A 16,976-nucleotide genomic window follows, 5' to 3' on the forward strand; every position below is an offset into this window, starting at 1 on the left:
CTTTAAAATCCATTTCTCTTATTCTAGCCACAGTAGAAAGCTTAACTAGTCTCTAAACCAGCCGTGGGCAAACTATGGCCCGCGGGCTGGATCCGGCCCGTTTGAAATGAATAAAAGTATTGAAAAAAAAGGCCGTACCCTTTTATGTAATGATGTTTACTTTGAATTTATATTAGTTCACACAAAACACTCCATCCATGCTTTTGTTCCGGCCCTCCGGTCCAGTTTAAGAACCCATTGTGGCCCTCGAGTCAAAAAGTTTGCCCACCCCTGCTCTAAACCCTTTTAAAGATCACTCCCCCGTTTTTTCACTTGGAAAAATAAGTAAGAAAGCATGTAAAACTAAAGGCAATGTTAGCATATATACCTCACCTTTCAGGTGGGCAAAAAACTATTGCACAACACAGTCAACTGACTTGTGGAAGGTCACATGACTGGCTACTGGCAAAAAAAGGGACTTAATTACAGGTCTCCCCAACTCCTTTACGGACTCCATCACCAGTTTTTACTGAAAGATTTAATATATTAATAAAATATCCAAAAATAGGATAAGGGCCTCTCCATCAAAAAATTGTATTAATGCTATTAATGATATACTTATTCCAAACTTCAATTAAAATGGCATCAAAAGATTTCTGTGTCCTGCCAGTTAATATGCACTATCCTCTAGTAAAGGGTTGCAGAAATATTTGGGATAATACTTTCCAACTTTTCTCAACTCGAGAACACTACATGTTGTACAATACAGCACAGCCTTGTACTCAATTCTCAAGCAAGAGTGCACCTCAAGTAAACAAATCAGAATACTAATTAGCAGTTTATTGAATTAACCCATAATTTGTTTTATTTATTTATTTGTTTGTTTGTTTATTTATTTATTTTTAAAGGGTAATTCCGTCACTAAAGTAGGTACTTTACAGTGAATATAGCATTACTTATGAGATCCTCATACTTGTTGTGTCACAATACCACAGTGAGAATTGTAAGTAAAAGTAAAAAAATCATTTAGATCAAGAAACATGAATCAATTTACAGAGCCTTGCTTTCTAATTGTACTCTTCTGTTAAAATGATTTTCCCCAAAGCACTTCAATTCTAAATAACCTTCTTGCTCTCTCCTATTTTACAAAAAAAAAAACAAAAAACCACAAAGTAAAAACAGGAGGCTACAGAGCTTCCTGTATTTCCTTCATTCACCCAAAAGATGTTTCCTGCATTTCTTTCATCCATCCACTGCTGTTTATGGATCACTGATATGCTATGTATCAGGCACTACACCAGAGGTTTGGAATATATAAAAATTCTTGCCATCTTAGCATTTACATTGTTGGAGGGGAAGGAGTGACAACAGCTATTAAGTAAATGAAAACATGGTATCTGAGCAAAGATTTGTTGAAGGAAGAATCTTGGGTCTCTGGGAGAACATGCCAGACCACTTACAGAGGATTCTCTCGTACATATCTAACAACATAAAATAATAATTTTAAAAATTAACAGTACCTTCGACAATTCTATCATCAATATCTTGACCTGTTCCATAGGATTCAGTAAGATATCTGTTTAAAATATGATATAAAAATTTAGATGACAATAAATTATAATTTTAACATGACAATTCTAATATTGTTTAATACATGGAAAATTTAAACCTGGATCATTGTTGTAACTGGTTATCTAAAAATTACAAATTTATATTTAAATGCAACTATTCTGTTACAGCTCTTTAAACATTTAAATCTATCTGGATTGCCTTTAACATCTAAATCAGCATTATTTTGAAAAAACTGTCTTGGGGAATATTCTGACTTTAACCATCTGGTTTTAAATATGCCATACATTACACACAGGAATATTCATTTCTGCATTTGATTACAAAGGCTTTAGTGATAGCCTATTAATTCAATCTCTCTGGCTAGATAAAATACAGTAATCTGCCACTGAACAACTAGGAAATTACCACTCTTCATGTTGTTACAGTGCAAGATAAAACATGACGGATCAACTACTTGCCTGGCACATTTCAAAACAGAGAAACCTCTGACTTATCAGTTTACACCATAATTTTACAGTTTCTTAATTACTTGTTCATTTCAAAGGTGTATATTAACCACAGACTTACTATATGACTCTTACATACAAGAGAAAAAGAAACTTAACCACTTAGAATTCCAAGAGTATTAGGAAGCATTCATTTAACAAGAATTGCACGTGCATAATAGGCAATAACAAACTCAAATTGGTTTCATATAAATAACTCTAAATAGCATATACATTTGCATTAAAAAAATAGCAAAATTTGAAAAAGGGATCTACCATTCAGCAATCGACTAAGAACTATAATACATGAGAACAACCCTGGTGAGAATTTAGAATGCATTCCCCGGTCCTAGCAGTAGCTTTAACATTAGACTTAACATCCCTGAGTATATAAATTGAAAATATTAAACTAAAATGAGTACTATTGTTCCTTCTGTATTTAAAATGCTATGATTTTAAACAAAGTGTACAGTTTAATTTGATGGCAGCACAGGGGATACACTGAGAGGAAGGTTGTGGATAAGGAGAAATAAGGCCAGTCATCATTAATGTAAAAGAAGGGTTTCAACTATACTAATTGCGGGGGAATATTGAGAACAGAATGTAAAGGTTGGATTTGAAGGAATATTCATAGATTTCCCTTTGCCTAACCAGCACTGGTCTTCTCCAGTATCCTCAAAAGAATAACGTCAGAAATAGTTTTCAATACACAGAGCCTAGCTTCCACATAAGATGTCTGCTTGAAATAGCGTCATTTACAACAGCATGGATGGACCTTGAGAACAGTATGCAAAGTGAAATAAGTCAAACAGAAAAAGCTAAGATCTATCTATATGATGTAATTCATATGTGGAATATAAAACTGAAACTTATGAACACAAATAGCAGTGTGGTGGCTTGCCAGATGGAGGGGGTGAGGGAAGAAAGGGGTCCTAATATGAGGTGACAGGAGAAGATTTGACTTTGGGTGGTGGACACATGGTCCTATAAACAGATTCTGTAAATAAGTAATCCACACATGAAACCTGTATGTTCATGTCGACCAATGTCACCCCAATAAAATTAAAAACATTAATAATAAAATAAAAGGGATACAGCCCACTATTTTAAACTAGGTCATAAAACATGCAAAGAAATCCAAAATCAACCTGTTCAAACCAATCTCAAAAAGATATCTGTATCTCTTTGTTCATAACATATTCATCGCAGCACTATTCACAGTAGCCAAGAGATGGAAGCAATCCAAGTGCACACTGATAAATGACGGGGTAAACAAAATGTAATATATAGATACAATGGAATATTATTCAGCCTTACTAAGGAAGGAAATTCTGACATATGCTACAACATAAATGAACCTTGAGGACATTACATTAAGTGGAAAAAGCCAGTCACAGAAAGATAAACACAGTATGATTTACTTATATGAGAGGTATCTAGAGTAGTCAAAATCACAGAAGCAGAAAATATAAGGGTGGTTGCCAAGGGCTGAGCTAGAGGAAAATGGGGAATTGTGTAATGGGTATGGAGTTTCAGTGTTGCAAGATGAGAAGTTCTGGAAACTGACTGAAAAACAATGTGAATATATTGAATATTACTGAACTGTACACGTTAGAAGTGGTTGAGATGGTAAATTTTGCTATATATTTTTGTCACAATAAAAAAAATCAACCTGTTCAAATTTTATTCCACGTTAGCTCAATATTTCTCACCTTAGAACAAATTTTGTATTTTCCGTTTTGCCAGCTCCAGATTCTCCAGATACAATGATAGACTGACTCATCTTGAGCACCTTCATGTCTCGAAAAGCCTTATCAGCTGGAGTCAAAATAGCACATTAATGATGAGCAGTGCATTAAATACAGATTTACTAGATGACAGAAAATTCATTTACTAGCAAAGAGAAATTACTCCTAAAGAAATTATAAATGCATGCTTATAATTAAATGAAAGCATTCAAAAGTATTCAAAACATCTCTAAAGTATTTGCTTTAAATGGTCTGGCAGCTTATGATTCTGACAGCTAAGTAATGTGAGAGCCAAATAAACAACTCTTATGTTTGTACTAGAATGTCTCCATATTATGAGCTGTGGCTCAGTTCTTCCCAGTACCAGAGAAGATCTGCAGAGATTAAAAATGCTCACTATGAAAAACTAATGAAGTCCACAGAGAAAAATAAGACGTTAACGAGCTATCAATTACAAGCTCTGGAAAAAAAAAATCTGGCAACCAAAAATTCTTCTGAAGGAAAAAATACATAATTGCAAAATAAAACTGTGTTTTTTCTGTAATACTATTACTCAATTTAAACATCTTGTAGAACTTATCAGCATTTCAAAAAGAGGCAGAATTAACTGCTTTAATTTGTTTATATTTGCAATTGTTTGTATATATATTTAATTTTTAACTATCTTCATTATACTCCAACTATTTATGCTATAATGTGTCTCAAACTGTAAGACTACACATATAAGTTGAGCATGATTTAATTCTGTTAAAGTGGTCTCAAATTAAAATATTGCTATCCTTACCAATGAAGCAGACTTTACTAGTGACTTTTACTCTAAGGACCAAATGCAAACTAAATGCAAGAGTATACCCATCCTTTTGACCAATTTTTCAGCAATCTGTTCCACCCACTTTTGTGGAGTCATTGTAAATACATTCTTTAGCGGTAAACAACTAAAAATAAAAGCCAGTTTATTTACATTTTAAATATGTAACTTCTCTCCAGCAAGGAACTTGCTCATATTCAGGTTCTAAGGATTTTGCACCATTTTGGTAGCTGACAGAAAACATACCAATACCCATTAGAGCAGTGGTTCTCAACCTTGGCTGCACATTAGAATCACCTGGGAATCTTTTTAAAATCCTGATTTCTGGGCCTCATTCCAGGTGAAGCCCAGAAATCAGGATTTTAAAAAGATTCCCAGGTGATTCTAATGTGCAGCCAAGGTTGAGAAACACTGCATTAGAGCATCTTAGAATCAAAAGTCAATCTGCCATGGCACTGGATTCGGCTGACATATTCAGTCTCCTAATCGTACACAGTACACAAGTCAGCCAAAACTGGAAGTTCATGAGGCCTAGTTATGCCAAAACACAGGCATGAAGTGCAAGCCCAAAGAGAAACAGCTGCACTGAGAATCAGAACCAAAACATATCATCAGTTAGGTAACTGCTCGTTATGTCTGGATCCAAAGGGTTAGCTAACATCTCTGTACTTGCAGTTACCGACTGTGGGTCAAATAGCTCCATCTCTCTGTTCCTTAGAACTGGAGTGCTTTAAGATGAGAAAAAGCCTGAGAAAGGCAAAGACGGATACTGCTGTCTTCCCATAGATTCCCCAGAGATATGAAGCATACACCATTTTTAGTCCTTTCAACTTTATGAAACCCTGATGTAAAGTGAGGCCTGGCAGACATCTGCTCTTACTCTCACAAGTGATGTCCTGGGGAAGAGCAGAAGGCCAAGGCCTCAAAGCTATAAAAGAGGACACTTCTAATCTGAAACTGATTGCGTTGAGGAGTCAAAAAGAGCCATGAGGTCAGCTTTTGTTATGTCCTCCTTTTAAAGAGTAGACACACTTAAAAGGACACAGGCACTTAACAAAGATAATGATATACAACTGACCCATGATTTGGTTATAAAGTATTCTTCCCCACCCTGTAAAATGCGTGCAACTAACAATGGTGATATATTCAAAATGCATACGGGCTCTCCAAAATACATATTCAATTCATGATATCTTCTGTTAATCTATTAAAAAACTGTGTAAATTTATACAATGTAAGAAAAAATAAAAACTAAGATGCACTGAAATTACTTACCAATTGCAAAGACATGAGGTGGCATTGTCCCAAGAGATTTCCCTTGATAAGACTTTATTGTTTCTGAAGAATATATTTTAGGTATGTCAAAGTAGGGATTCACTGCAATCAGAATGTTGGCGACATATGTCTAAATAGGAAAAGCATAAATACAGGATTTTCCAATTACTATTTTCATTTAAAACTAAACAAGGCTCATAGGGGAGAAAATACAGCAAATAAGTACTTCCAATTCACTATACTCCCAATCTGCATTTCTACCCCTAAACATTCCCTGATCTCTATAGGACCCATATTTCTCTAATGCTCAATAAATGTATCTTCTCATCCCATACTCATCTCAAACTCAGCACATCCAAAATCAAGATTATTTCTCTTGACTTCCTTTTTTGCCTCAAAGAAAACATTCTCCTTCCATGTGCTCTCCAGGTTGATGGTATCACTACCAATTCTTCACAGACAGAGAGCTGAGTCTCTAAGCCTCTAGCTCAGCCTTCTTCTGTTGACTCTTCTTATGAAATCTATTCTCCCAGTTCAATTCTTACAGCCCAAGTTTTGGTCATTAATATTCCTCACCTAGACTATTTTATTCACCCTATTACTGAAGAGTTTAATATAGCTCGTGGGATCCTGTAGGCCTATTCCTCCCATCACTGAAAGACAAAAATTGATTTAGCTCTGGTGATCACTTGGTCCCAGATTTTGCAAAACAACATATGCTAACCATTACCTTAAATACTGCCGGGCTAAATGTTTAATGAACAACTTAAGCTTGCTTTTGAATTTGGAATTTAACTGTGGCTTTAAAAGGCCAAAAAAATGCACCAATAGGATTTATAAAATTCCCTGCGGGTAGAAAGAGAGTTGTGGTTTAGCAATTAGTTGTGGTTTACTGGTCAAACTAGGACAGGCAGGACCATATTTTTCTCTTTTCTACTTCTAGTTGTGGAAGGGAAATGATGCGGAAACCTTGAATTCTCAGACGACTAATCTCAAATTCAGTGACTGTTCTCAAAAATGCTTCCTGGAGTGGGGTAAAAAATAAGAAATTCCAGATAATTATATTTCTATGGGAGACAAAAGGAAAATAACAGATTTCAGTAACCAATGAAAATGTTAAAGTGAGATAGCTGTTGTTATACTCAAGTCTAAGAGAGAATAGTGATACTTCTGGTTGATGAGAAATATAAAAATATCAAAATTTAAGCTCTTATTCCAAACCGCTTCTTTCTCTTACATATACTATAGTAATAATAACTATATTTATATGTTGCTAATTTTTAATGGCTTTATAACTAGAAGGCATAATTGGCTAGGAAAAAACATACCAATCTTGGCTTTGGTTAACTTTGGAAAAACTGGTTCTCTAAACAGGAGCTGATGAAGCCAAACAGCCACTACCTAACAGAGGTCATTTGCCCACCTGCATACATATCTTATAAACAGAGGGTCAAAAAGCTATGAATAAACCTAAAATTCTCCAGAGGGAAGTAAACATTATACATGAGAAATAAAAACTTAAATTCCACAAACAGACTAATTTTTTATCAACCATGCAATCCAGCAAAAATTTGTAAGCCAACTAAACTCAATGTGTAAAAAAGACAACTAATGTTTTAAATACGATCAATGCTGCATGTAAATCCTCGGTTATTAATAGTCATGTACAGCACCACTGCAACATAGGAAGCATTGAAAGACCAATCAGAATCCCGTGAGTATTAAGCTTGAGTATAATCATCCCAAATAAAAACAAAGTATCTCAATTTTTAAGAAGTATGACGATTCTGTAAAGGTATAAAAAAGTTTCCTAACTTCAAGAAAGAGACGTCAATCAAAATTTGCTTAAATATGTAAGATTGGTCCACCACCACCGAATAATATAAGATAAAAAAAAACAGTGGCCAATTCTATCTGAAATATGATGTTTCCTGGTTATATTCAGTCAACTTTTGTTAAACTGCTTTAACAAACAAATTTTAAAAGTTTGTATTATGTTGATACTTAAAACAGCATTTAGCACACATTGGGTGCTCAACAGCAGTCTGCTGATGGAGTGGCTTTTGCTTCTAAATATATTTCTACTCAAGAATAGCCATATGTCAATCAGTGTATCCTTTATTTAGTTGATGTTGAAAAAAATAAAGGAGGAGAGTGAAGGCTTAAAACTGTGCTATGTAGAACTGACAATCATGATATGGAACACATTTTTTAAAAAAATAGCTGATAGCCCTAGTCGGTTTGGCTTAGTGGATAGAGCGTTGGCCTGTGGACTGGGGGGTCCCGGGTTCGATTCTGGTCAAGGGCACGTGCCCGGGTTGCGGGCTCAATCCCCAGTGGGGGGTGTGCAGGAGGCAGCCGATCAATGATTCTCTCTCATCATAGATGTTTCTATCTCTCTTTCCCTCTCCCTTCTTCTTTGAAATGGATAAAAATATATATATTTAAAAAAAAAACAAAAACAACTGTGCTATGTAGAACTGAAAGATGGCAAGTGAACTCTTTTGGGAAAGATTAGATTATTTCTATTTCCCAGCTGTCACTACTTGGACAGATGGCAAAGACTAAAGGTAATTTAGTCAGAATTAAGTAAGTACAATTAGGCAAATTGATAGTGTTATAAAAGATTAAGACTGTCATTTGATCTAGGAGGTGTCAAAGAAGCCATGTGTTTTCTTCGTTCAAAAATAATGAAGAGTCCCATCTTTATAACCGGAGAACTACAGTGGGTAATTTATCTCCAGCCAACAAAGGAATCCACGACTAGGTCATATAGAATAAAACCTTTAATGTGCACAATGAGTAATTATAATTAAAACATGCCAGTTAATTATCCATCTGAATAATTTGGTGCAACTCTATTTACATTAAAAGCATTCTCTTTCATTTCTTAATATTCTAGATTTTTAAGGTAGGTATCTGTTTAGGATGTAATGGTATACTACAACTATTTAGGCTGTGTGCGCAGCATTTCAGTGTTCTTGATTATTTCCTCAGGTATTGCCTTTAGTGTAATTTACATTTTTTGTCATCCAAGTTTTTAATTTCAATATACATTTTTTATAGGATGCCTTAAATTCTCTGCAGAACAACGTGAAAAGTGAATAAATTAAACAAATCTAGCCTGACCAGTGTGGCTCAGTGGTTGAGCGTCAACCTATGAACCAGGAGGTAGCAGTTCAATTCCCAGTCAGGGCACATGCCCGGGTTGCAGGCTAGATCCCCAGTGTGGGGCATACAGGAGGCAGACAATCAATGATCTCTCTCATCATTAATGCTTTTCTCTCCCCCCCGCCCCCTTCCTCTCTGAAATCAATAAAAATACTTTTAAAATTTTTAAACAGATCTACAGATATATATCAAAAATAAGACATCAAATCCCCAAATAATTAGCGTTTTTTAAATAAAATTAAACATTTTTAAATCTGAAAGATAGCAGATGATGCTCTGAATTCATTATTTTATTCCACAAATATCTACCACATACCTACTATGTACCATTCATGTTGTAAGCCCTGGAGTTATAGCAGTAAATTAGAAAAAAATCCTTATCCTCATAGAACTCACTCTATTCAATAGGCTCAGATCAAATATTATTTCCTGTTAGAAAGTTTCAAGTTTTACATCCTATGAACAACAAAAACTTAAATAATGGGTAAAATACTTACATAAATTCTGTCTTTACTGTATCGAACTTTGATATTATGGAGAAGTGTAGCTTCATTTAAATACATTAGTGAACCTGAGACATTAAATGAGTATATCATTAGATACTGGAAGAAAAAAATAAAGTAAAACAACACCATTTTAATCTGAATCACTTTGTTCCAAGCTAAAATTCATCTGCTAGATTTAATTACATCTTTTTCAAACCCTGGTACATGTAAACCCAAGAAGCCAATTTAAAATATATCAAGTTAAGCCTTGACCAATGTAGCTCAGCGAGTTGCAGCATCGTCCCCGTATACCAAAAGGTTTCGGGTCCGATTCCAGGTCAGGGCATATACCTAGGTTTTGGGATTGATCCCCAGCAGAGGCACATATGGAAGGCAACCAACTGATGTTTATCTCTCACTTAGATGTTTATCTCTCTCTCTCCCCCTTCCTCTCTAAAATCAATAAAAATAAATCAATAAATAAACTATACCCAGTTTACATATGTGTTACAGTTATATTTATAAACAATAAATTTCTAACCAGCTGAGTATATCTAGTGAATACCAGGTGAGTACATATTAATGAAGGTTGGTTAAAAACTGGTGCTCAATTCAAGTGGAAAGAAGGTAGGACTTTAGATAGCATTGATATTATTACACTTGTGACACAACAAGGTGATGACACTAATTTAATCTGACACTTAGAATTTTACAGAAAAACACAAAAGATAAAATTTTAGAAGGGGAAGGGACCATTAGATCATTCAGCCAGTGCCTCACAAGTGATATAATGAAGAAAGAGTCCTGGAGAAATTATACACTTGATCACTGAACTTGGGGTGAGGGGTGCTAACTACTCTTGCAATTGAAAATCCAGATATAATTTATGTCAGCTCTCTGCATACTTGAATTCCCAACCACAGATTGAAAATATGTGTATTCTTAACCCAGGATATGCAGCTAGTTAACAGCAGAATCAGGGTAGAAAGCTTGTTTTTCTGATGCTTATTCTACTGATATGTAAGAATATACACACATATGTACACACATACACACTCACATGCACACACTCTGACATATTCTATTCTCCAAGCCTAACCTACTCGCCCAGCCCTCCAATCCTCTGAGCTCCATTTCTACATTTCCACCACATGCTAGAGTAGACAAAAACACTCTTCTTCCCAACCATTTGGTTTCTACAATTAGCACCACCAGACTACAAACCTTAGTCAATACTTAGGATCTGATTGTGTGTGTTTTTTCTCCCTTCTTGCTCTAAACCAGTTTCCGACTCCTTATACCATGCAATAACGTGTGTAGGAAGCACAGTACCAGACTCATGGTAGGCACTCAAAATTAGCATAATCTAAATCTCAGGTACGTCTCCTCTTTCTTTACATTTCCACCGCCCCAGTTCCAGTTTAGGTCACATTACCTCTTTTGTAATCATAGCACCCTCTTAATTGTCTACTGCCTCAGCCTTTCTTCTCCTTAATCCAGACTGCTCAGCACATTAACTAAAGTGGTACCCTAATTAAATATTTCTCCTCATCAAAAAACATCAATGGGTCTCCATCATCTACCAAAGTCCATATTCAAGACTGGTATTCAGGGCCCATGTTAAAGCTGCATATTCAGCTAACCTTTTCATATAATTGTCCACAACTTGTTTTAATATGATCTAACTTACAGACAGACTAAAGTATTTATTAAACCCAAATATCATCCATGCATTAAACTCCACCTCTACATCTCTAGGTGTCAAAAATCTACCTATTCAATAAGGTCAATGCAAAAGATTGTCTCAAAAATGATATTTCCCCATTCTCACCACCAGCCCCACCACTAGAATTACTTGCTTCTTTGTACTTTCTTTATGGTGTTGGCCACAGACTGCCAGTATTGCAATTGAAATTTTGTATATCTGGTTTTGGCTACTAAACCAGATCTTTGAGAGCAGGACCCTGCCTAATTCACTTGCTTGTTTCCTTGGTTCCTCACTGAAGTTGTATATATGCCTATAATGAATTATGCCTATCATACAATTCAACACCTAATCAATTCGGTCAAATAAGAGCTTCTTGCTATGCCTATCTCAGACTGTCCATGCTTCTACACTCATACAGTGCAGACAATTCACTTGCCAAAAACACATGGCTCACTGTTTTCTAATGCCACTTATGGCAGAACTAGAGGCCCAGCGCACGAAATCGTGCATGGCTAGGGTCCCTAGGACTAGCCTGTGATCAGGGCCATCTTCTGCCCACTCGCCAGTCCCCAGTCCCGCCCCACCACCACCCACCCTGGTTCGCCATGCTGCGATTGGAGCCTGTGAGCCGGGGACGAGGGTGAGGGGGGACCAAGAGGTGTTCAATGCACCTCGTATCGACTGGTAGAGCAGTTGTTCCAGTCGTTACACTTATGGTCACTGGCCTTTTATTATATAGGATAAGACAGAGTAAGAAGTAGGTGGAGCCTCCTAACAGCTTTAATAGCAGCTTTCCTTCGAATTAAGAAAAGATATGGACCCAGTGATCCTGCTTCTGGGAATATATGCTAAGAATCCCAAAACACCAATCAGAAAGAATATATGCACCCCTAAGTTCATAGCAGCATTTTTACAATAGCTAAGATCTGGAAACAGCCCAAGTGCCCATCAGTAGATGAGTGGATAAAAAAGCTGTGGTACCTTTATCCAATGAATACTACATGGCTGTAGAAAAGAAATAATTGTGACAGCATAGGTGAACCTGGAGATTACTATGCTAAGCAAAATAACCTTTTGTCAGAGAAAGACAAATACTACATGATCTCACTAATATGTGGAATCTAATGAACAAAATAAAACCAGAGGCATGGGTACAGGGGACAGACTAACAGACGTCAGAGGGCAAGGGATGGGAAGGACTGGATAAAAGAAGGTGAAGAGGTTAGCCAAAGAACATTTATACACAGCACATTTTTTCTCAATCTCTTACACCTAAAATACCAGCTACCAGAGGTTAAGAAATATGCCAACAAGTTTAAATATAACATCCCCAGACATGCAACATACACATTATTACTCCCATTTTACAGATAAGAAACTGAAAGAGGAGATATATGTTGCCCATAGGCACAAAGCTTCCTACTAGCGAGTTGGAATCTGAACTCAGGCTCTCCCTGCGTCCACAGCTCTACCATGACTCTACTCCACAATGCCCATTCACATATGCAGATCTTACAGGTTCCCTCAAATGTGAACTCCAAAGAAATTCAACGAGAACAAAATAGATTCCTTTCTCTCATCTTTATTTTTTAAATGGAGAGTTTTTTATGTCAGATACGTTTAATTAAATCCACAGCAACCGGACATGACTCTTAAATACTGCCAAATAAAAAATGAAATATGGTTACTACTTAATCTTGAAAACGCAAGAATTAACATGACTTATTCACTGAATAAAGATTTTTTCCACCAAACACACTAAGATAGTTATGTCAAAATAATGTTTCATTTTAATGTAATGTTCTGGAATCAATTTTTCAATTTGTACTTACTACACAATATTTTTTTAAATGTTTGTTTCCTTCAAACAATGACATTAAATAGGTCCCCTTGACTCAACCTCCAAATTATTGAATATATACTACTATAAATATCATCTGATTCTAGAAGAGGTTCAAAATAATTTTTAAAACCATTAACAAGAGATCTTCAGATCAGACTTCAAGGTAAACTATTACTATTCCCTACATTTACACAACTGAGACAACACTAGAAAGACATTCCAAGAGACTCTTTCACCCAAGTGCAAGTGTAAGAAAATAATAAATTTAGGGCCTTTGAGCTCCTCCATTCACACAAATCTTCATGTCAAAGGGCTACATTTCTTCTGAACCAGTATCGTGTACCTAATAATATAAACACTAATTTATTTTTTTGGAGGAACAATTTTCTTTTCTGGGATGAGAACTATTTTTAACTTGATACTTACAGTTATCTTCCACATCTTTTTTACTATCCTCTTCTGCAGGGAACACTTGGTTTATGAGAGCCAAAAATGTCTAACAAACAAAACAAGAGTTCATTAAACTACAGGTTTATAAATAGTAAGAAAAATAAAGAAGCTTAATTGGTTGCATACATTGTCATAATGGCAACAATATGCTCTTCGTTAAAACATAATACAAGATCCTACTATTTAACAAGTCACTAACCCAAAAACAGAATAATAACTTCACTTAAAAAACCTTATCTATTATTACTATGACCATAAAATCAATAATGGAAATCAATTAAAAAGCCTATGCTCTACTATATAGACTAAGACAAAACAGGAAGTATGTTAATATTAAATTTATATGGGTATGCTACTAACAACTTAAAAAATAAAAATTTTAATGTTTGTATATACTATAGCCATTTTATTTTTAAAAAGGAAAAAGTAATATCTAATCTATCGGCTATACCAACAGAACACGCTATTATTTAATGAATCCTATTGTTTGAATAAAACAGACACAAATTCTTGTATAGATATATGCTACAAATATAGAGAGTATCCAGAACTATTTGGACCATAAAATTATAGGTATGCATGAATAGTATATATCTGTTATGTCACTTAAATATTATGGTAGAAATTCTAGAATTAAGATAGTATCTTGTAAGAGAAAAAAAACGATCTCAAATTACATCTGAAGAAAATTATCATTTTAACCATGCCATTCTAGCAGTATTCTATAATTTTATACTTCTCAAGCAATTACAATTACTCTTGTGGTTAAAGTTTCCATCGATATTAAATAAAACTCTAAGGAAAAAATTGTTCAATTATTTAAAAAAATTTGTAGGTTTACATACATATAAATATATGTGTACACACACACACACGTATAAGACATGGCTATTGCTATACAGTAGTTTAGCAATAGGCTGCTGGTAGTAGCTCAATTTAGTCATACCCAAATTAGAAAACTATTATGCCCTATATATTCTGGAAGTTAATAATTTGGAATCCAGTCACATGTTCTTAGTGCTATAAATGTGGAAAGGTTTAGAGAACAGATCACAACATTGAACCTAATCCATTATGTACATTAGGCATATTAACGGTAATATAAAACAATCTACAAATTATAATAATGATTCTACAGAAATAAGCATTCTAAAGTAAACGGCTAATGTCATAGTCCTATGTGCCCACTGTGAATGTGGCAATGGGGCAAGGCCTATCCTGTTAGGAGTTGGTTCTATCCTGTTAGGAGCCACACGAAATAAAAGCAGCTCCAGGAGATCAGAAAATGGGGGAGAGGTGGAGCACAAAGAGTTCCTAGATGGGGAGGTTAAGACAAGGGCTGAAAGGCCAGTAATGCATCCTAAAAGACAGCCCTCCTTCATCCTCCAAATTATCACCAGCCACCCCACCTCGTCTTCTCTCCTTTACCACCGACTCAATGAGAATGATAAAATTAGCATAAGGCAATTGTTTTCTCTCCCAGGAAGAAGGCTTTTTCTCCTACCTAGAGAAGATCATGTAACAAAGCACACAATGATCACCAGCAATAAACATCTACCACACATCAGACTGCATCCTATGACAAAACGAATAAAATAGTCCCTGCACTTGAGAAGATTACACTCTAGCAGGGAGGGGGAAATAAAGGTACACAAATATCTCCAATAAAGTATTACAGGAGGTTAAGAATGTATACCACTCCTCCAGGAAGGAGTAATCAACAGTAAATTCCAGTGCAGGGAGGAGAAGAGGAGAGGGATCTGGTATCCCTGGAGAAAACTTTCATAAAGGAGGTGACCTCAATCAGAGTCTTGGAAATAACTATTTGCTAAGCAAAGGGCTACGGAGAGTAGCATTCCAGGCAAAAAGAGCACTGTGAACAACAACATAAAGCACCTAGCGAAGCCTAGTTTCTGGGGCGGCTTGATAAACACTGTGGAGGGGAAGGAAGAACAAGAAAGAGAAAAAATACACAAGAATAAGTATATGGCAAAGAGTATGAGGGGGCAACTGATGGTTAACATAAGGTAAGACTAGCAAAGTAGACAGGGAAACGAAAACATCAACCTTTAAATGCCATCTACATTAGGCTCTAGCCTGAGGGAAGTCGGCAAATATGGAACATAAAATCAATTTAGACGTTTAAGACAGCATTTTTAACAAAATAAAAAACATCAGAAAATATCAGAATGCACACGTTTCATGTGACGAATTCTGTTTCATTTATGAATACACATACTTGCTGACATGTAAAATCTATTTCTAATAAATACACACACACACTACACACACCTAATGCAATGTATTTCTATTTAAAAAATAGATTTTTTTAAATCTTTAAAAGCCATTGCTATCATCAAAGATATGTTCCCCACTAGAGTTAAATCATTCCCTCTTCTATGCTTGTACTGTATCAGCAAATAGTACTAACTACAAGACTTGGCCACCACTTTATGTACTTAATTCCTTAATATTTAAAAGTGGATGATCTCCACACCATGAATTACCTAGGCAAAAGACTGCTTCTCTTGTGGCTCTTTTAACCACATGGTTATAATTATACTTTACAATTTATTAAGACCCCAATCAGAAAGTAGGGGGAAATTAAGATTAAAAGCAATTATGGAGAATTTGTTATACCTCAAAAAGTGCTTGTGAAAAGAAGCTTCAACTTTAAGTTTATAGAATTATCAGGTCCACAGTTTTCATGGCTTTACAATTTACATTTTAAGTGTTTTTATTGGTTCAATGTGTGTCCCTGATTAATACTCATAAGGCACAGTTGAAAGCATGTAAAATATTTAAAATGTGAAAAGGCATAGATACCATAAATGAAATTTCTTCTATGCTTGAACTGAACTGTTGTCACCTATGGATATAACAGAATATACCTAAAATAACATAATATACGTAACTAGCATGTGTACTTTTCATTCCATTTTGGCCTTCTGATTTACTCTTCTTATAAATATGTTAAACAAAAATGAAAATAGACTTTGAAGGACAATGAAAGGCTTACTAAATTTCTGTCACCCCAAAATATGCTACTTTAGCATATTAATTATTTTGAGTTAAAGAAACTTGAGAAATAGCAGGTGCAAAATGGGCAGTCGGAACCTTCTTTTTATTCCTGAAAACAGAACATAAAAATCCCATGTGAAAGCTGCCCTCTCTATACCAGAAGGAGGGGAACAGAGGCCAAGAGAAATCTATACAAACAAACCTTGTCATAGTAACCCTTACCTTCCTAAGCACTTTACTGCCCCTAACCCAAACCCCTTTGTCTTATCACATCTTCACAAATTGTTTCTTTGTCTAAAAGTGATAAAAGCTTTCCACTCTGGGCACTTCAGTTCTTCTTGTGAAGGCTGCCCTGTGCATGTGAAAATTTAATAAAAATTGTATGTTTTTCTACTGTAAATCTGTCTTATGTCAGTTTAATTCTTAGGCCC

At 35.4% G+C, this 16,976-nt stretch overlaps 1 protein-coding gene across 1 annotated transcript in view; it reads right to left on the bottom strand.

Moving 5' to 3' along the window:
• Window positions 1-16,976, bottom strand: part of MYO6 (myosin VI) — a 141,240-nt gene that overhangs the window by 62,239 nt on the left and 62,025 nt on the right. Inside the window, 5 exon segments of the mRNA XM_059701144.1 lie at window positions 1,500-1,555; window positions 3,749-3,854; window positions 5,868-5,997; window positions 9,536-9,609; window positions 13,501-13,570. Of these exon segments, the coding sequence (XP_059557127.1) occupies window positions 1,500-1,555; window positions 3,749-3,854; window positions 5,868-5,997; window positions 9,536-9,609; window positions 13,501-13,570 (436 nt within the window).

Source organism: Myotis daubentonii, chromosome 6 (genome assembly GCF_963259705.1).
Source record: "Myotis daubentonii chromosome 6, mMyoDau2.1, whole genome shotgun sequence".
NCBI classification, from domain to species: Eukaryota; Metazoa; Chordata; class Mammalia; order Chiroptera; family Vespertilionidae; genus Myotis; species Myotis daubentonii.